We start from the raw sequence: 21218 nt of genomic DNA, 5'->3' as shown, positions 1-21218 counted from the left end.
TGTCAAACTCATGTTGAAAAGCGTTTTACTCTTAGGTGAATTAGGTGTGTTTGAATAGTACACAATGGTTGGTAAGGAGAAACTGACCTGTTTATTTAGCAATTAATAAACTCAAAATAGACAAAATAATAAATAACAAACAGAAATGGCATCAGTGCAAATAATATTATTGTAAATAGTATTTTTAAAAAGTGGCAGTTTGTCACTCTTCGGAAACGTTTCTGCCAGTGTTGTGTAGGACCCTTCTTTTTGTCTTCGGTTTTCTTTAGAAACTCTTCATGTTTATGGTGGTATTTCGTTAAATGCTTGATTAGATTTGTTGTATTAAAAGTTCTTACAGCTTTACCACCACGCCTGACTTTACTGTGGCATATGTTGCACTCTACTTCTTCGTCTTTGTCGTCCTTTAAGGTAAAATAATCCCACACAATTGACATTTTTACCGATAACTTCAAATTTACATGGCCGCCTTAATTAGGTACTTGCTACCAAATTGGGGAGATGCTATGCTCGTGTGCTGAAGGTGTGCTGAAAAATGCGGACCGGATTTTACTCTCACTGGCGAAAACACAGCAAAAACTGGAATGGATTATCTAAATGGGTGCGCTGGAAAACCCGGATCGGATTTTCAAAAAAAAAAAAAAAAAACTGGATCGGGAGTCTCTGGATCTCTGGATTTTCTCGGGCCTGTCGATCCAATACCGATACGCATTTTTTGCAAATATCAGTGGCCAATCCGATCCAAATATCGGATCGGGACAAGCCTACCGAGAACTATATCAAAAAGTATATTTGGCCTTTGCAGCTTCTAAATTCACAAAAACTGTAATTCCACAAATAAATCACTACAAAGCAGTTTATAGAAAAACTAATATTTGTGTTGGAGGGATGTTAAGCAGTGGAATGTTCTAGTTGTGGCTCAAATATTTTGCACTTAATGCTGCTCAACATTTTTTTTATCCTCCACTAGTATTCTGCACAGCTCTTAGAGTTGCAAAAAACATTTTTTTTAATGTCAATAATTCAGGGTAGATTCAAAGATCATTCTTTGTTTTAACTGTGACTTCAACACTATATACATAATGGATTATCAAATTGTAGTGTTTCTCCATCCGGCCAAGCATAAATATATATATTAAAAAACATGCCTGTTTATGCAATGCTAGCAAGTTCTTTCCTCAGTATATTACAATATAAAATTATAATAGACATGTATTATTAAAGAAATTAATAAATAACCAACCAACCAAAGATTGACACTGACACTGATCAATCATCACTTGACATCTCCCATCATCCACTACCTCTCCTATACAAGCGGCTGCTGGGTAATATATCAATGCATCTCAGAAGAGATCTAGTGCTGGAACAATCAGGAAGCCACATTTCAGCAACTCCAAACTTCAGTGTAATGGCACATGTAAGGCACGTTGAAATGAAACAAGGTTAACTGAACTGGAGATAGGTCAGGAGCCTGGGGGCTGGTGCTGGGCGACTGCCTCAGCCTCCTCGCTCGGGCAAAAAGAGTCCGCTATGCTCTTGGCGTATTCGACCAGCTCATACGATTCCCGAATGTCAGACAAGCCAAACCAAAAGACGATCCAGCGGCCATTGACGAAACTTCCGTCGCAGTGCTTGAAGTACCTGAGGAATGAGAACGAGCAGGTCAGTGATAAACAGCAGAAACAAAGGACACCTGAACTACAGCACTGATATGGCTGCTCTCTCTCAGATGCATTTAATAGATTGCTTTTCTAGTATCCAGAGGTACAGCAATGAGATTGATGCTGGTGTGTTTGCAGGTTTGGAGGTCAGTGTGTGAGTCTACTTCAAAATCGTATACCAAACACCTTTCTTTATGTGGGTGATGTGCAATTTCAAACTCACCAAGGGTTAATGCGGTTGGTTGAGCGGGACCTCCAGAAGAGTTTGCCCAAATCCTGGCGGATGGACTCCCAGAGGATCTGTGCTGTGCCCTGGCCCTGTTTGCTACTGCTCACAACAAACTTATCCAGATACAGAGTTCCACTGCTCACTGGCTCAGTGGTGATGATGGCGGCAGCACTGTACCTGAGGAAGAGGAAGCAGATCACCAATGAGAACACAAACCTACATCCACACTTATGAGATTAGAGCCCAGAGCTCATCAAGCTCTACAGAAAAAAATCCATAAACATTGTTGTCAAGCTCAGTTAGTGTCCGCCACCAAAATCTCAGTGATATTTTTTTTCTAAACCCCTGCTGGATGGGTATTTTTGGTCGGTGTACCTCATGACTCAACCTAGCTTTGATAATGATGTGTAAAAACCCAAGAGTCAAAAACTGACCAGTGATGAGCAAGATGCAGGGAAGCTGTCAAATGTAAATAAATGTACCCCATAAAATGTCAATGAGTCTAGGCACAAGGTAAGGTCTTCAAATAAAACGTACCCAGTGAGTACACCAAGATTCTGACTTTTGGTGAACTCCTTCCTACTATCTGCCTCTGTCCTAATGTCATACCCTCAAGATGCCTCACTAAAGTCTTCTTGCTCCCTCCTTTTTTAATGTCTTCCTGTTATGTTGCAAATTCCCCAGTGTGGGACTTAACAAAGGATGACTTTATCTTGTAGCCATTCTATGCCATCACAAATCTTGTTCGGTTAGTCAGTCATTCCTTTTGTTCATTGTTATTTGGTTTGATATGTTCTGCTGGACAGTTTCTCTCACAGGTTACCGAAACATTTCCTTTTTCATTCTATTCTTCCTTGTATCCATTTAGCCACACACTGTCCACCATGAATCAAGTACGAGTTCATTTTGTTTGGTTGTGTTGTTACAGTTGTTTTACTGATATTTTTTATGAACTCTATCTCAGGTGATTATCCTTAACCAGTACTCTTCTGTGTCTTAATGTGTGACGAACACAGCGTAGAGATCACCATTTATATATCTTCTTGCACTGTGGCCAGGGTTCCCTCATGCATGCCCTTCTCCCCACCTTTTTTTGCTGTTTCTTCCCAGGTCGCTCAGCAGAGCCACCGTGCAACATGTTGGGGAGTTGCATGTGATGCGAGAGTTGTTGGATAAGATTACTGAGAGAGTGGAGACAATAGAGGTCCGGATAAAAGAAGTAGTTGACGCATCGCTTAGTAGAGAGGAGGGTATAAGGGAGTCCATTGACCGCTTGAAAGTCAATATAAAAGAATATTTTTAAGAGACTAAAGAATTGTATTTATTTAAGCACATTTAACACTCAATATTAAAAAATGTCATCTTTTTCAGAAGCAGCTTACTTTCCTTGGACATGTCGTGTCTGGTCTGGGGGTGACGGTTGACCCTGAGAAAGTGGCTGCTATCTGCCAGTACCCAACTCCAACTGATTTGAAGAGCCTACAAAGATTCTTAGGTTTGGTTGGGTGGTATCATAAGTTTATCCCCCGGCTGGCGGACATATCTGCGCCACTCAACCAGTTGAAACGGAAAGGAGTGCAATGGGAGTGGTCAGGAGAATGCCAGGCCTCCTTTTTAAAGTTAAAGGAAGCTCTCCAGTTTCCCCCGGTGTTGGCTCAGCCTCAGCAGAACGTAGCATTTCAGGTGCAAACGGATGCTAGTGATGTTGGCTTGGGGGCTGTTCTTACCCAGGTAGTCAATGGTGAGGAAAAAGTTATAGCTTATGCTTTGAGAGGGCTCAAAGGAGCTGAACTAAGATATTCCACTACAGAAAAGGAATGCCTGGCAGTGGTATGGGCAGTGGAAAAATGGAAACATTATCTGGAGGGCACTGCGTTTGACATTTTTACAGATCACAGCGCTCTCACATGGGCTTTCAACTCTCCAAAGACCGTCTCAAGTTTGACAAGGTGGACTTTGAGACTTCAGGCTTTTGATTTTCGGGTGCATTATAGGAAGGGGTGCTGTAATATGGTGCCTGATGCATTGTCAAGAGCCACAACAACCGAGCTAAGTAATGTCTGTGTGGTAGAGGCCTCTCGATGGTGTGATTTGCCGTGCACCCTTCCAGATATTGAAGATGCACAGAGAAACAGTACAGTGTGCGAAGTAGTGAGAGGCGCCTATACAAGTACTAAAATGGGACGGGTACGCCATCAAGAGCGGCAAGGAATACTCTACTGGGAAGTGCCCTCTAAATATGGGGGTTACAACCATCAGTTAGTGGTCCCGGAACAAATTGTTGATCAGTTCCTAGACTATTTCCACAGTAGTCCCTTTGGGGGACACCTGGGGAGAATGAAAACCCTGAGGAGGATTCTGGAGGTAGCTTGGTGGCCTACTATTAGGAAGGACGTGTGGAAATATGTGAAGGAGTGTCAGATCTGCCAGCAATACAAAAGTCCTAACGTCAAACCAGCCGGGCTGATACAACAAACAGAAATCAGTCAACCTGGGGAGATGGTTGGAGTGGACTTTATGGGGCCCCTACCTATGAGTCGCTCACGTAATACCATGTTGATGGTAGCGGTGGATTACTATTCCAAATGGGTGGAACTGTTTCCTTTGCGCGATGCTAAAACAACTCATGCATGCAAGATACTCAAGGATGAGATGTTCACACGCTGGGGTGTGCCTGCTTATATCGTATCAGACAGAGGGCCTCAGTGGACTAGTGAGATGATGGCAGAACTATGTGCAGCATGGGGAGTAACGCAAAAACTGACTACAGCTCATCATCCTCAGACGAACTTGACTGAGAGGGTAAACCGAACATTGAAGGCTATGATTGCTTTGTTCGTAGGGAAACACCACCAAGACTGGGACCGGTGGCTATCTGAACTTCGGCTGTCTATTAATAATACAGCGGTTCATGAGTCTACTGGGGTCTCGCCTGCCGTGTAGGCTTTGGGACGCTCGATTAAGGGCCCATTGGAACGTCTCATTTCTTTAGCACCTACTCCACACACGGCAGCTTACAATACGTTGCAGGACAATACTGCCTTGCTTAGGGAGGTCAAAAGACACCTAGGTGTGGCCAGATCCAAACAAGCCAGATACTATAATGCCCGATGCAGAAGTGTACAGTTTGCTGTCGGTGATTTGGTTTGGATCAGGACACATCCCTTGTCAAAGGCTTCAGCTAAATTCTCAGCCAAACTTGCACCAAAGTGGAAAGGTCCAGCTAGGGTTGAGAAACAGCCAGGTCCCAATAATTACATAGTGAGATGGGGTACTGACAAAGATAAGGTGGATAATGTTAATGTGGTTGATCTTAAACCCTATTATGGCCCTTCTGTCCTGTTGGCTGGGGGGGGGGGGGGGGGGATCTGTGATGAACACAGCGTAGAGATCACCTCATTATTCTGTATTTATGTTCTTTTTTGTTGTTTGTGAGAAAGTTTGTATATTATGATGAATAATCCACTCTAGGCACACGGCCCACCGGAATACCCCACTCATGACGTTATGGGACTACCAAGATTTATTCCAGGGGAATTAGGAGGAAGAGGAAGGAGAGGGGAAGGCATGTTTTAAGCGTTTGCGGGGAGAAACTTTGGATTGTGAAGTGCGCAGTTCCAATAGGGGTTTTTTTGGCGTGCACGCCGGGACTTTGACGTCTTTTATGCACCCAACAGGAGTATACGCCGAACTGTGGAATACTCGTATCAGATCCGTTTACCTGTGCGTTATATCTTACATGCTGGACTGGTGAGCTTACGGGAAGCAGAAGTCCGCCGTGACTCACGTTTCTTTTAGATTGTACTCCCGGGAAATATCGCCACCTGATTCTCCCCTCCCTCCTGCTCGGATATTCGTAATGGTTCCACTCTTTTTTGTTGTTGTTGTTGATGTTCTTTTCTCTCTCTCTCTCTCTCTCTCTCCTTACGGTTTATGTGCGCCCGTACACTCACTCCTCGAAAACGTAAAGGGGGGTGTTGGAATGCTATCATGTTGACTAGTTAGCGGTGGTACACTAACGCCAGCTAGCGTCACCACAGCGGGCGGAAATTATCATACAGTTAAGCCCGCCCATTAAGAGTCAATTTTACTGTCATTTGAAACTGGTATTGTGCTGAATTATAACTGCCAGGCCCTCTGTAAACGAACAGCAGGCATCACAGTGCTGATAGGGGGAGACACAGGCTCACAGGCTTCCACTTAACGCCTCACCTTCCAACACAGATTGAACAGACACGGGTGAATAATTTATTTGCTTATATTTCTATAATTGTTTAGATGTCGATTGTCAAACTGTAAGTAGATTTTAAAAAATAGGATAAATTATATATATATTTATGTTTTAAGAATATTTTAGGCCCTCTGATAGGGCGTAGAGGGCGCTGACGGTTCCACACTGCCTTTGGATGCAATGTTTGTGAGTCAAGAGTGGTATTCTTATTTATCTACCAGACATGATCATATTGTCAAACTGCATGAGTTGAGAATTAAAAATGATCGATAAAGTATTTAATGTTTTTTCCCTGCTAATCAAGGTGGAGCATCAATTAATCATATAAACTCTGGCAATTTATACACTTCAATAAATTGTTTTATTGCTTCAATAAGCTCACATAAATAATGTTGATCTAATTATAAACAAATGCAAATCAGTGGGTTTAATTCTTAACATTATCTTCAATCTCTTCTCTTAAGGTTTGCTAGCCACTGGTCCATTTGTAAACTTGGAATGTGAACAGAATGTAAAATGTTAGTCTGTGCAGTCAGGGAGACACCAATCAAACGTTCCTGCTCTAGCCAGAACAGAATTCTTTGTTTAATTATGATTACCAGCAGAACAGGTTGACAGTCCCACAGTTTGAAAGCCCAGGTGTACAGTACAAGGAAGTATCTATGCCTGTTCACAGACACCAAGTTCCAGGACTAAACAAGGAAGAGTGTCTACATACACCACTAGAATGCTCAAAATGTTCTCCCACTAAACAGATAATTACTAAACAGATAATTACAAGAATGCTGTAGCACTAGAGACAGAATGCCTGAACGCTTGTGAGCTCAAACAAGGATTAAATAATTTAAAAACAAAGGGGATAATGACACCAGGTTTAAATTTATGTATAATCAGGATGTGACAATTTAGTTCCATTTTCTCTAAAGATGTTTGGCAAGCGAGACTTTGCCTAAATCACTGTAGCACAATGACCACAACACTGAGCAACTAACTATGAAGTGAAGCTGGTCTTACCCTTCAGACAGATAGATGGAGTGCAATCTGCCCTTAAGAGAGGAGATGTAGTCCTCCTTCAGTTTCTTCCCAAATGATTTGTTGATCAGAGCCAGGAGGCGGTCTACATCTATTTCCTCAAGGCTGTTGTACCTGACAGAGGGAGGACTTTGCTTAGAAGCATGATCAGCTCATGCAGTAAAAATACACTCTCACACCCACACACGATACATTTCTGAAACACCCAATTACAAAATAGGCAAAAGGGAAAATTATTTTAGTGTTACAATCTGGACAGAACTGCCCATGCTTAGGTCATCCATTCAAAGATTAGCTTGAAAATGAATGAATAATCATAATAAATACAAAAAAACTAACATACCGGTGAATAGGATCTCCATTTTTGAACAGGGTGCCAGAACCTGAAAAAGTCAAAATTATATTGCATTGTTATGTGACGTATTTCAGCACAATAGTTTTAAACATGGAATATCTCCTCTTAGAAGAAGAGTATCTGGGACTTTAATACCACAGAACTTTAAAAGCATTACTAGACAGGAGTTAGATCATACTGAAAGGATATCCTCCCCAGATCAAACGACTCAATGCTTAGCATTATTTTTCTGATGTAATTTAAAAATGCAAGCCCTTCACGATCCACTGAACGTGTTCATTGCTCTTACCGAAGCAGTTTGGAGCCATACATACAATATTTCATGATTGAATAACAAAAATGTACACTACCGTTCAAAAGTTTGGGGTCACCTAGACAATTTTGTGTTTTCCCTGAAATCTCATACTTTTATTTATCAAATGAGTTGCAAAATGAATAGAAATATAGTCCAGACATTTACAAGGTAGAAATAATGTTTTTTTTTTTTATTTGAAATAATTTTCTACTTTAAACTTAGCTTTCGTCAAAGAATGCTCCCTTAGCAGCAATTACAGCATTGCAGACCTTTGGTATTCTAGCTGTTAATTTGCTGAGGTAATCTGGAGAAATTTCACCCCATGCTTCCAGAAGCCGCTCCCACAAGACTGATTGGGTTAATGGGCACTTTTTTCGTACCATACGGTCAAGCTGCTCCCACAACAGTTCAATGGGGTTGAGATCTGGTGACTGCGCTGGCCACTCCATTACCGATAAAACACCAGCTGCCTGCTTCTTCTCTAAATAGTTTGTGCATAATTTGGAGGTGTGTTTTGGGTCATTGTCCTGTTGCAGGATGAAATTGGCTCCAATCAAGCGCTGCCCACAGGGTATGGCATGGTGTTGCAAAATGGAGTGATGGCCTTCCTTATTCAAAATCCCTTTTACCTTGTTCAAATCTCCCACTTTACCAGCACCAAAGCAACCCCAGACCATCACATTACCTCCACCATGTTTGACGGATGGTGTCAGGCACTCTTCCAGCATCTTTTCAGTTGTTCTGCGTCTCACAAATGTTTGTCTGTGTGATCCAAACACCTCAAACTTTGATTCATCTGTCCATAACACTTTTTTCCAATCTTCCTCTGTCCAATGTCTGTGTTCTTTTGCCCATATTAATCTTTTTCTTTTATTAGCCAGATATGGCTTTTTCTTTGCCACTCTGCCCTGAAGGCCAGCATCCCGGAGTCGCCTCTTCACTGTAGACGTTGACACTGGGGTTTTGCGGGTACTATTTAATGAAGCTGCCAGTTGAGGACCTGTGAGGCCGATTTCTCAAACTGGAGACTCTAATGTACTTGTCTTCTTGCTCAGTTGTGCAGCGGGGCCTTCCACTTCTCCTTCTACTCTGGTTAGAGCCTGTCTGTGCTCTCCTCTGAAGGGAGGAGGAAATTGTAGGAAATCTTCAGTTTCTTGGCAATGTCTCGCATGGAATAGCCTTCATTTCTCAGAACAAGAATAGACTGTCGAGTTTCAATTGAAAGTTTTTTTTTCTGGCCATTTTGTGAGTTTAATCGAACCAACAATTGTAATGCTCCAGATTCTCAACTAGCTCAAAGGAAGGTCAGTTTTATAGCTTCTCTAATCAGCAAAACTGTTTTCAGCTGTGCTAACCTACTTGCACAAGGGTTTTCAAGAGTTTTCTAAATATCCAATAGCCTCCTTACAGAGTTAGCAAACACAATGTACCATTAGAACACTGGAGTGATGGTTGTTGGAAATGGGTCTCCATACATCTATGTAGATATTGCATTAAAAACCAGATGTTTACAGCTAGAATAGTCATTTACCACATTAATAATGTATAGAGTGTATATTTGATACATTTAATGTTAGCTAAATTGAAAAAAAAAAAACTGCTTTTCTTTCAAAAAATAAGAACATTTCAAAGTGACCCCAAACTTTTGAACGGTAGTGTATAAGAGCTGGAAATAGTTTCCAGTTAGATGTGTGTGTATAAGGGTGCACGTTAGGACATCTTTCACAAAAATGAAAAGGTTTGAGGTGTGTACAGGTCCTTTGTTGTCTAACGGGTGTATGAGAGAGTGTGTGTGCATTTTGTGTGCGTGTGTGGGGGTGGGTTACATTTACATTTACAGCATTTAGCAAACGCTCTTATCCAGAGCGACTTACAAAGTGCTTTGCTTCTGATCACAGAATACATCCTAGGAAATAGTACAGATAGGCCAGAATTCAAGACACCATTAAGTCAGACTACTACTAAACTACAGGAGTCAGTATCATTACCTAGTGTTTTGCAAGTTAGACATTTGCCAAGAAGCACAAATAACCATAGACAGACATACAATTTAAGAACAACGGCCAGTGGTATCAGCTGAGTTAGTGCTCTGGTAAGAACTCAACAAACAGGTGAGTCTTCAGTCTACGCTTGAAGATAGCAATAGACTCTGCAGTCCTAGCAGCTAATGGAAGATCGTTCCACCATCTTGGAGCCAGGACGGAGAATAGTCTGGAGCTTTGTCTTCCATGAGACTTTAAGCATGGAGTTTCAAGTCGAGCCAAGCTTGAGGTTCTAAGTGTTCGCTGTACAGATCGGCTTTTTACCAGGTTCATACTCTCTGCTCACCTTTGTGGCTGAAGAGTTCCGTCAGCAGTGTGTTGGCGGAGGTGACGACGGCGGAGCTCTCTGCTGGGAGCTGGTTGAGCAGCTGAGTGATGGTGCTGACCTGCCTGCGCTCCAGTGAATTCAGCCACTCCGCTGACGTCAGAACCGACAGGTCACCCGGCAGCAGTACCGTACTCAGCACCTGACCAACACAACCATTCAGAACATTAATTTCCCACATCTTCCACTGTGGTTCAAAGTGAATTATTAACGCAGTAAATCAACAAACAAATAAATTCCATTGCAGATTAGGAGGCGCACACCCACTTCGTTCTGGTTGCGGAAGCCGCCGTAGCTGTTGAGGAACATGACTTTCAGGGGCTGCAAAGCTCGTGAGATTGCTGCTGTGACCTGGTAGGAGTTGAAGAGCGTGGAGCAGCCAGCCGTGTTGAGGCCCACTGGACACACCAGCGGGATGGCACCACAGTTCAGACTCCACTGCATCAGGGTCGTGTCCACCGTGATGGAGGGGTCACCACTAACACACATATATACACACCATGAGACATGGACAGTGAGCAAGAGATGACAAAAACAATGAAAGCTTAACTCTAGGTGCGGGCTTGACTATCTGACGGGCATCCCAGACAAGTGGGCTCACCTACAACCGGGCTGAGGCTTTTGGATTTGCAGCAATGCCTCCGCACTAAAGAAAGGCATGACACTGGCAGAGTTGTGCTGCAGGGCTTCAGTGAGAGCTTGGCAGCACTTCACCATCAGAGCCCTATATTCGGATGCACCACACCCTTTAGCTTCACCGTCTCCTTCCGCCACCTCAGGAGGAAGTCCAATCACCACTACAGTCTTCATATCCATGCGTTGCAGAAACGACAGGCTGAAAGCCAGGCTCTGCACCATCTCGCAGCTCTTGAATACAGAGGGGTCAATCTGCATGGAAGGATACAAAGGTTAGGTGAGCATGAGTGGACTTCCCTACACACGTTCTAACTCGCCTCTCTAAAAGACAAGTACTGATTTTAAACCACCTGTTATATGCAGCAGCACGTAGGCGCCCGTGGGTTTCACGGGCACAGATTGGGGACACTGGTTGCCCGGAGACTTCCCTTTAGAGAACTGATGCCGAGCTCTGCTAGGAGACACCTCACTGTCTATTTCACTTCTCTTTTAGATTTTTGACAGTCATATGGACTCCTGCAGCCTTACACAGCGCTATGAGTTATGTAGTGTTGACTGTCTCTCTTCAAGATTCATGCTAAAATGGAGCAATACATACATGAATACACAAATATTGTGGAGCAATATTTGAGTAAATAAGTCTAGAAATTTTGGTACATACCAACATGCAGGAGTTATATCTAGACAGCTTGCGTGATTAAGTAGGCCCCACAACTTGTACTTTGGTTGGTTTAGTTCAATATTGTTTAAAAGGTTAGGGGTTGGTTTGGTTCAGTTCTATGATACCAAATACTAGGGGTGGGAATCGTTTACAATCTCACGATTCGATTAGATTCTGATTTTGGGGACCACGATTCAATTCAAAATCGATTTCCGATTCAAAACTATGATTTATAACAATTTCTTGCTCTGCACATTTTCAATACAGCACAAGAACACCCCTCAAAAACAGGGGAAGGATCATTTACCTGACCAATTTTAATGTTGCTTTGTGTTTCAGGTTTGAAAAGTGCTGAAGTTTAGGCTAAAACACTTGAAATTGCAAATACTTCGTTTCACAACAAAAAGCTATCTGACAGAACTATTACGGAACTATTACGTTACCAAATACAAATCAAATCAAATCTATTTGTATAGCGCTTTTCACATGTTGTCACAAAGCAGCTTAACAGGATTTACAAGTTTTAACAATCATATGGGTCAAGCCATATACAAGCCTCTTGTGATTTCAGGACGAAACATGAGAGAATGTGAAGACGTTAAGATTGGGCGTTTTGAAAAAAAAACCCATTAAATAATGTGCTAACAAAGCAAATTATTTCGAATCATTTCGAGTATATGTATACATTTTTAACTTAAATCGCGAGCGGTGTGAGGGTCCGCATGGCAAAAACGACGTAATTGCGGTGGCTCCGCCCATGCGCGAGGGCCTCACGCGCTGTCGATTCACGTGCTGTCGATTCACGAGGTCGTGCACCTCTCGAATTTTGTACTAATCATCTATGAATACTGAACTCACAAATGAGTTGACAGTGTATGAAATGATGCCTGAATTAAGTGCAGAAGAAAACCCCCTCATATTGTGGAGGACAAATGAGAACATCTTACCCCACCTTGCTCAGTTTGCCAAAAAGTGCTTGTGCATTGCTGCTTCCAGCTCTGCTTCAGAACATGTATTCAGTACATCTGGGCTCATTTGCACGACTTAATGAGGAGCACATTAACATGCTGGTGTTCCTTGCAAAAAAGTTAGAAAGTACAAAAAAACTGCATGTTACAGAAATGTTTTTGAATTGACTGTGTTCTCTTTATGTTTGAAAAACTTGAAACTCTGGGCAGCTCAAAGTTTTTATATGAATGTGATATGTTTTAGTTACTTAAAGTTGTTTAAAGAAAATACACTTTTTTGTACTAGCCTTTTTTACTTCTAAATGTGAATTCCAGAGTGTACTACTATTTTATGTTAATTTATATTAATGTGAAATTATTTATTTTTCTGTTTTAATGTGGTAGGGACTACACCTTTTACTTATTTGACATTTGTGAAACAAAATACAATATTCATTTGTTTGTTTATAAAAAAAAATAAAAAGGCTTTAAAACGGAAATGAGCACACTGAGTTTGGTATCGAATTTCAATATTTTTTTAAAGTATCGTATCGAAGTTGTATTCTTAGTATCGTGACAAAACTACAAAGAGCAGCACATCCATTCTTACACAAGTAACCACATTTACCCACTTACATTCGCTTAGTTATTTTACTGAATTATTTGCTCATTTTTGATCAAGTAAATTATAACTTGCAAAGTACGTCTGTACATCGAAGTTCTTCAATAAATACAAGTCTCCGTTCATCTTCAGTTTACAGTGAGGAACCGTAGTATTGCGTTTATAGGCGCATTCAAATTTAAAGCGCGCAATTGCCCGTGACTCTGTAAGGCTAGGATGGCTTGACTGCTGTGTAATCTATTCTAGTTAAAGTTAGTAGTGTCATGGCTCATAAGTGACGATACTGTTATTAAAATGTAAAAAAGCTCTAATCCTAACCATAGATGGCTGTCATAAGAGATAGATATCGAATTAGCCACTTGGCTAACTACTTCCCGTTATGTACAATATCAAAAAAGTTTATTTTATTAATTTATCTAAAATTTGCCCGCACTAGGCTCATCACAATAATTTGTGTGAACCCCAGTTGTGTAATTATCTAGCCGGTTCATCTCACCTCCAGAACCGCAAACGCTGGCGCCTCGGACACGTTAGCACGTTGAAATTGCGTCAGCCAGTATCGCGCTTCCTGTGGATCTCCGCCGACCTCGCTGAGAAAAGCTTTAATGTCTCGGTACACCAAGGAGCGATTAGACTTCACACTGGAGTGAACGAAGGAAGTGGAGTTGGCCAGCTCGTCGTGGATCCAGACCGGGGTCTTGCTGCCCTGTCGTGCGGTTTCAACCGACATCGGTCGGCGCTGAAGTTTGGTAGTCGGAAGCCGACCGAGGGGCGACTTCGAGAAAAACTGTCGGGCCATTACGATGCCCCTACACACAGGCGAACCACCGCTTAATTTGGCCATGATGAATGTCCAAATAACTTAATCGTCGTTCCGGGAAAAGGTTCAATAAATGACTCCGTCAAACGCTTCTCTACCTACTTATACAAATCGTGGGCGTCTATCACCCCGCGTAATGGAGTGGCTTCAGTGCGCAGGCTCTGTTACCATGGTGAACTAGATGCGTCTTCGTCTTCTTCTTCCAAAAATTGCGAGTTGATCGGTGCATTACTGCCCTCTTCTGTCAAACACAACGACACGGGGCACCATGGCTAGGATTAGGATTAAGATGAAGAAATTAGACCTAACTGTGGGTGTACGAATATTTATAATATAATATTTATACTATAATTTAATATAATACACATCATATAATATTTAAAAATATGTAGTACAAATTATAGTATTATGCACAAGGTTCATAAAGAAAGGCCATTCGAACAGAGGTCCTTGAATCATTTGTGGAAAACATTTTCACATGCATTGTGAGCATAACCTAAATGGTGTTTTTCAAGGTATGTAATGAAGATGAAATTGTTTAAGATCATCTCAATCTACAGAACTATGTGCACACAAACACACACATACAAATGATTATTATTGATATATGTGCTTTAACAGTTCAGTAAGATCTCACATCTGTTCCCTGCATATGGATTCTGCGCCATGCTCTTATCTGCCCTACACTAAAGCTGTATTAATAATCTGTAGCTCACTCAGAATGCCACAGCCAGGATCCTCACTCATGCTATAATCATAGGGAGCACTTGTTTTAAATGGTGCTTTAAAACTGTTATTATGACCAATAGAGGTCAAAATGACCTCAGAGTAGTTGTAGTGCTAAAGAAATTGCAGAAAATTGCAGCTTAATGTGAGACACCATTATAATGTAGTCTAGAATGTGAATTTAAACTTGAAAGATGCGAAAGGATGTTCACAAGCAAGTGAACACTCACAAGTTTTCTTCTGATGTGTAATATGTATGACCTGCAGGCTGGAGCCATAACCTACAATGTTTTACATTAAAATCATATGGATCATATCTGAATTGAAATATTTTGCATTACAAATAGGAAACGTTCCAACCTCCATCACAAACAAAATGGTTAATTGTATATTTTCATGATTTTAATCCAACTACTGGGCAGAAGTACATTCTAAATATATCTTATGGAAACACAGGCATACACACACAACCGTGAAGCTCAAAATCAGAAACTGAGATGCAGAGCTAGTGTAGGAGCAATGTCCCAGTCTTCCAGAAACCATGAGCCCCAACCCAAACCACTTGTCTGAGGAGAGAGAGTATAGAGCAGTGTGACTGGAAACAAGCACAAGTGAGTCGGTGTCTGGGCTCAGATGAATGCTGACCCTTCCACACCTGCAGCATGCTCACTATTTTCAGCCAACATATGCTCCCCTAACAATGAAGATACCACTGAACCATATACTGTTTTGTTTTGAGATTTTTTGCTGTAGAGGAATGCAGTATTGGGAGAATGCTGGGGGAATCTTTGTTTTGACTCTACACTCACCGGCCACTTTAGCCCTATTAGGTACACCTTGCTTGTTCCGGGTTGGACCCCCTTTTGCCTTCAGAACTGCCTTAATCCTTTGTGGCATAGATTCAACAAGGTACTGGAAACATTCCTCAGAGAGTCTGGTCCATATTGACATGATAGCATCACGCAGTTGCTGCAGATTTGTTGGCTGCACATCCATGATGCAAATCTCCTGTTCCACCACATTCAAAATGTGTTCTTTTGGATTGAGATCTGGTGAATGTGGAGGCCATTTGAATACAGTGAACTCAAATTCAAGATACCAGACTGATGATTTGTGCTTTATGACATGGCGTGTTGTCCTGCTGGAAGTAGCCATCAGAAGATAGGTACACTGTGGTCATAAAGGGATGGACATGGTCACCAACAATATTTAGATAGGCTGATACCATGCTCAATTGGTACTAATGGGCCCAAAGTGTTCCAGGAAAATATCCCCCACACTATTGCACCACCACCACCAGCAGCAGCCTGAACCATTGATACAAGGCAGGATGGATCCATGCTTTCATGTTGTTGAAGCCAAATTCTGACACTACCATCTGAATGTCACAGCAGATATCGAGACTCATCAGACTATCAGACTCATTTTACATGCCTTGGTTGTAATGACTGGTTATTTGAGTTACTGCTGCCGCCTGGTTATTTGAGAAAACCTTGCGGCCACAGCTCCTGTTTGCTGCATTAACAATGGAGACATGGAACAAAGCCCACCCGGACTCAATGTCACAGGCCTCCCTTGGGATGCGGTCAAAGCTCTGCCGGATGTGGGAGTTAAAGACCTTTCTGACAGGTTTGTTGGCCAGGCGTTCCCAGCAAACCCTCACGATACGTTTGGGTCTGCCAGGTCTCTCTGGCATCCTCGCCCACCATCTGATCCAACCAGTAGCGGCTGGTGCAAAAAAAATTGAGAGGGGTGTAAACAAATTAAAAACAAATAAAGCAGTCTTATTGCCCTTTATTTATTTGAACATGAATTTTGCCCTAGCGTTCTTCAAGTGAACGCTTTGTGAAAGGATATTTTTGTAAAGATAAAACTGAATTTTCTCTCATTTTGTCTGCTGATATTCAACGTAAACCGAGTTACGTTGGAGGTTCGCGCTAGGTGTGCGGAGTCGCGCACTACGGTCACTCGCAAAAGTATAAACCAGGCTTACGAACCGCAAATGACTGACACTACCAACAAGAGTGGGTGTGTCTATCAAGAGTGGGTGTGCGCCCCGTGGAAAATCTGAAACCAGCCAATTAAACTGCAGCCTCAGATCACGTGCTTGGCAAAAGCACACAGGAAGTGTGCACAATGTAAGCAATTAAATACAATTATGTGTTAACTCTTTTAATAAATTCAAACATGGCTATTAGACACACAGTGTGACTAAATAATTTCCTCACTATCACAGTTTATAATGAACTAATTTTAATATCGGAACAATATTAAGGGGGTGGCGCCCCAGCGCCCCATATTGACCAGCCGCCACTGGATCCAACTCACCACTAGGTGGTGATCAGTTGACAGCTCAGCTCCTCTCTTTACCCGAGTGTCCAAGACCAGAGGTGGGTAGGAACGCGTTACATTTACTCCGTTACATTTACTCGAGTAGCTTTTTGGACAAAAATGGACTTGTAAGAGTAGTTTTAATATGAACGACTTCTACTTTTACTTGAGTAAATATGTGGTGAGAAAAACGCGACTTTTACTCCGTTACAATCGGATTTGCGTCGCATGCTACCGTTACTTTCATTTTGTAAATAATTCTTTTCAGTGAGAAAACGAGAAGACTGACCAATCAAATGAAGCCGATCAGTCACGTGATCACGTAAACTTTCTCCACTGGTAGCAAGAAAGTATGGTGACTCCAGAAAAACCTACCGATTATCTCTGGCCTCACATACAGACAATGTTTACATTACAAACGTGTAAAAAGGACATTTATATAATGCGCTGTCATTTGTGTCTGCCAAACGTGGAAATTTCAGCCTACAAGAACTCAACATCAAATTTGAGGAAACACGATGCGATTAGTTTGCCGTATGTATAATTATGTGTAATGATATATCTCGTGGGCATAATGTTTGTATGATATAATTATTACATGTAACAGTGCAATACTAAAAACCAGTTCACACTCCGAGTGTACACACTAGCAATATATGATAATTTAGTTGAACCAAAGTTTGATACAAATTGATTCAGTTGGCGTCAAGTTGTAGCTACACGTATTGGCTGACAGTCTCATCAGTTAGTGCCTTTGTGGAACACATTAAAGTTACACAGGCCTAATAATTAGGAACAAACAAAAATACATATTATTTATAATAAATAATTTTATATATTATATTTATTTATAATAAATTATTTTAGTTATCATTAAAATTCATTGTTTCCAGTAATTAAATTTCCCATGATGTAATTTATTGACACGAGACAGTACTCATGCATTTACTCACTTGAGTAGCTTTTAATCAAAGTACTTTTTTACTTTTACTCAAGTAAATTTTTGTATGCATACTTTAACTTTTACTTGAGTAACATTTGGTTCAAGTAACAGTACTTTTACTTGAGTAAAATTGTTGAATACTCTACCCACCTCTGTCCAAGACACACGGTCGCAAGTCTGTCGACAGGATTACAAAATTGATCATCGAACTGCGACGTAAGGTGTCCTGGTGTCATGTGCACTTATGGACACTTCTGTGCTCGAACATTGTGTTCATTATGGCCAGACTGTGATGAGCACAGAAGTCCATTTCCAGTATCCACTCCGAACTGCCATTTGGTGCATAAGCACAAACAACAGTTAGAGCCCATTCCCCAAGCTGAAGGCACAGGGAAGCAACCCTCTTGTCTACCAGGGAAAACCCCAACACACAGGCAGCGAGCCAGGGAGCTATAAGTAAGCCCACTCCAGCCCTCCGCCTTTCACCCTGAGCGACTCCAAAAAAGAATAAAGTCCAGCTTCTCGAACCCAAACTGTGTGTCGAGGTGAGCCCAACTATATCTAGTTGGTATCTCTCAGCCTCGCACACCAGCTCAGGCTCCTTCCCAACCAGAGAGGTTACATTCCATGTCCCTAGAGCCAGCTTCAGTAACCGAGGATCGATACGGCTAGGCCCCCACCTTCGGCCACCGCCCAATCCACAAAGCACCAAACCCCTAGTACTACGTCTCCCACAGGTGGTGGGCCCATGGGAGAATGAACCCACGTGTCTCCTTTGAGCTGTGCCTGGCAGGGCCCCATGGGTAGAAACCCGGCCACCAGGTGCTCGCCAAGGAGCCCCTCCCCCAGGCCTGGCCCTGGTAACCCTGATCCAGGCAAGGGTATATGGGTCCTGTTATTTATAGATTCCATAGGGACTTTTGGATCACTCTTTGTCTGACGCATCACCTAGGACCAATTTGCCTTGGGAGACTCTACCAGGGGCATGGCACGCAAAACCCTCCACCACGATAAGGTGGTGATCCATGTCATGCCGACAATCCCCGAACCCGGTGGTGGACACCTCGGGTAAGGGAGACCGTCATGCTGAAGAAAGAGTCATATCGGACCTGGTTGGCTTGTGGGACTTTGGAGGCAGCAGACGGGTACAGGAGGGCCAATGGATTGCGGCTTTGGCTGTCGCAGAGGCAAAAACTCAGGTGTGGTGGGAAGAGTTTGGTGAGACCATAGAAAGCGACTTTCGATCGGCTCCGAGAAGATTCTGGAAAACCGCCAGGTAACTCAGGAGGGGAAACAACACTGTATACAGTGGGGCTAGGGATCTGCTGACCTCAATTGGGGACGAGATCCGCCCTAAGTTCCTTAAGGCTCTGGATGTTGTGGGACTATCCTGGCTGACATGTCTTTGCAACATCGCGTGTACATCAGGGGCAGTGCCTCTGGACTGGCAAACCAAGGTGGTGGTTCCCCTCTTTAAGAAAGGGGACCATAGGTGTGCTCCAACTATCAGGGGATCACACTCCTCAGCCTCCCTGGTAAGGTCAATGCAGGGGTTTTGAAAAAGAGATTCCGGTTGATAATCAAGTCTCAGTTACAAGAGGAACAATGTGAGTTCCGTCCTGGTTGTGGAACACTGGACCAGCTTTTTACCCTTGTGAGGATCCTAGAGGGTCCATGGGAGTTTGCTCAACCAGTCCACATGTGCTTTGTGGATTTGGAGAAGGCATTCGACCGTGTTCCTCCGGGGGTGCTCCAGGAGTACAGGGGGTCCTTGACTTGCAATGTTAATCCGTTCCTACACCGCGTCGTAAACCGATTTTCGGTGTAAGTCGGAACATACGTACATACTGAAAGGAATTATCCTATCCTAACACCTATCCTAACACAGTAATTATCAAACACAGTAATTATCAAAAAACACAAAATATGTTTAATAATGAAATGAAACTTTTTATAATGAAAATAAAAAGTTCATGTTACGTTTACGGCGCAAAACCACAAGGCTTCATTCAGTAAATGGGAGATGTGTCATAAACTTTGTAACTCGGGCCTGACATAACCCAATCACCTCCTGTATAGGGTACTGGGCCCGCGGCTATAGGCTATCCAGTCCCTGTACGAACGAAGCCCGAGCTTGCTTCGCATGGCCGGCAGTAAGTCAAACTGGTTTCCAGTGGAAGTTGGACTCCACCAGGGTGGAGGGGGTTTGGTTTGGCGGCCTCAGGATTCCACGTCTCCTTTTTGCAGATAATGTGGTCCTGTCGGCATCATCAGGCCGAGACCTGCAGCTTTCGCTGGATAAGTTTGCAGCCGAGTGCGAGACGGCCGGGATGAGAATCAGCACCTCTAAAAAAGACCATGGTACTCGGTTGGACAAGGGTGAAGTGCCCTCACTGGGCTGGGAGTGAGTCCTTGCCTCAAGTGAAGGAGTTTAAGTATAACATAGGCATGACCAACTGGGAGGAGATCCTGGGGAAAATCCAAGACACGCTGGAGAGATTATATATCTTGGCTGTCCTGGGAATGCCTCGGTATCCCCCCAGAAGAGCTAGAAGAGTTGGCTGGGGAGAGTGAAACCTGGGCCTCTTTGCTTAGGCTACTGCCCCCGTGACCCGGATCCGCAGATGAAAATGGATGGGTGGATGGATGTTGCCGCTCTAACCAGCTCAAACCAGTCTTGCCATTCTCCTCTGACCTCTGGCATCAACAATACATTTGTGCCCACAGAACTCCCACTCACTGGATATTTTCTCTTTTTCAGACCATTCTCTGTAAATGGTTGTGTGAAAATACCAGATCAACAGTTTCTGAAATACTCAGACCAGCCCGTCTGGTACCAACAACCATGCCACGTTCACTCAAATCACCTCTTCCCCTTTGCTCGGGTTGGACATGATGCAGAATGTCTTGGCCATGTCTACATTCCTAAATGCATTGAGTTGCTGCCATGTAATTGACTGATTGGTTGGACAGGTGTACCTAATAATGTAGCTGGTGAGTGTATATTGCTCGAAGCACTAGAGGTTAGTTATTGTACTCCAGCACAGTTGGGACGCTGGTTCTTCCACAGGACAGAAATTTTCTGGTAATGTCAGGTGAAAGATTTATCCCAGAGGGTGCTGAGAAGCTCCATCTTTGGTTAAAAGGTGCCTACTGGTTTAGCGTTTAAAAGTTGCACTATCCAAAAGTGGAATGAAGTGAGGTCAGTGACAAAGTGAGTTTTGGGAGTAATCTGCTCATGGAATAACACTGATGTTAATCAAACTGAATAAAAACTCAATCCCTCAACAATATGCTATTTAACCCAGTTACAGGGGACAAAGAAAGAAAAACCAACAAAGAATCACAAACATTCAGGG

At 42.7% G+C, this 21218-nt stretch overlaps 1 protein-coding gene across 1 annotated transcript; it reads right to left on the bottom strand.

Moving 5' to 3' along the window:
• Window positions 1–67: 67 nt before the first annotated feature.
• LOC143508397 (N-acetylglutamate synthase, mitochondrial-like) lies at window positions 68–14034 on the bottom strand. The gene is made up of 8 exons (XM_076996860.1): window positions 13536–14034; window positions 10775–11061; window positions 10441–10651; window positions 10135–10315; window positions 7500–7539; window positions 7139–7270; window positions 1888–2070; window positions 68–1644 (listed from the first exon to the last, which is right to left on the bottom strand). Exons 1-8 carry the CDS (start codon window positions 13881–13883, stop codon window positions 1467–1469), a joined length of 1560 nt encoding a protein of 519 aa, XP_076852975.1. The 5' UTR covers window positions 13884–14034; the 3' UTR covers window positions 68–1466.
• Window positions 14035–21218: the final 7184 nt, after the last annotated feature.

The sequence above is a fragment of the Brachyhypopomus gauderio genome, chromosome 2, assembly GCF_052324685.1.
Source record: "Brachyhypopomus gauderio isolate BG-103 chromosome 2, BGAUD_0.2, whole genome shotgun sequence".
Classification (NCBI taxonomy): Eukaryota; Metazoa; Chordata; class Actinopteri; order Gymnotiformes; family Hypopomidae; genus Brachyhypopomus; species Brachyhypopomus gauderio.
The sequence above is the reverse complement of the archived record's forward strand: the minus strand, read 5'-3'. Positions and strand labels throughout refer to the sequence as shown.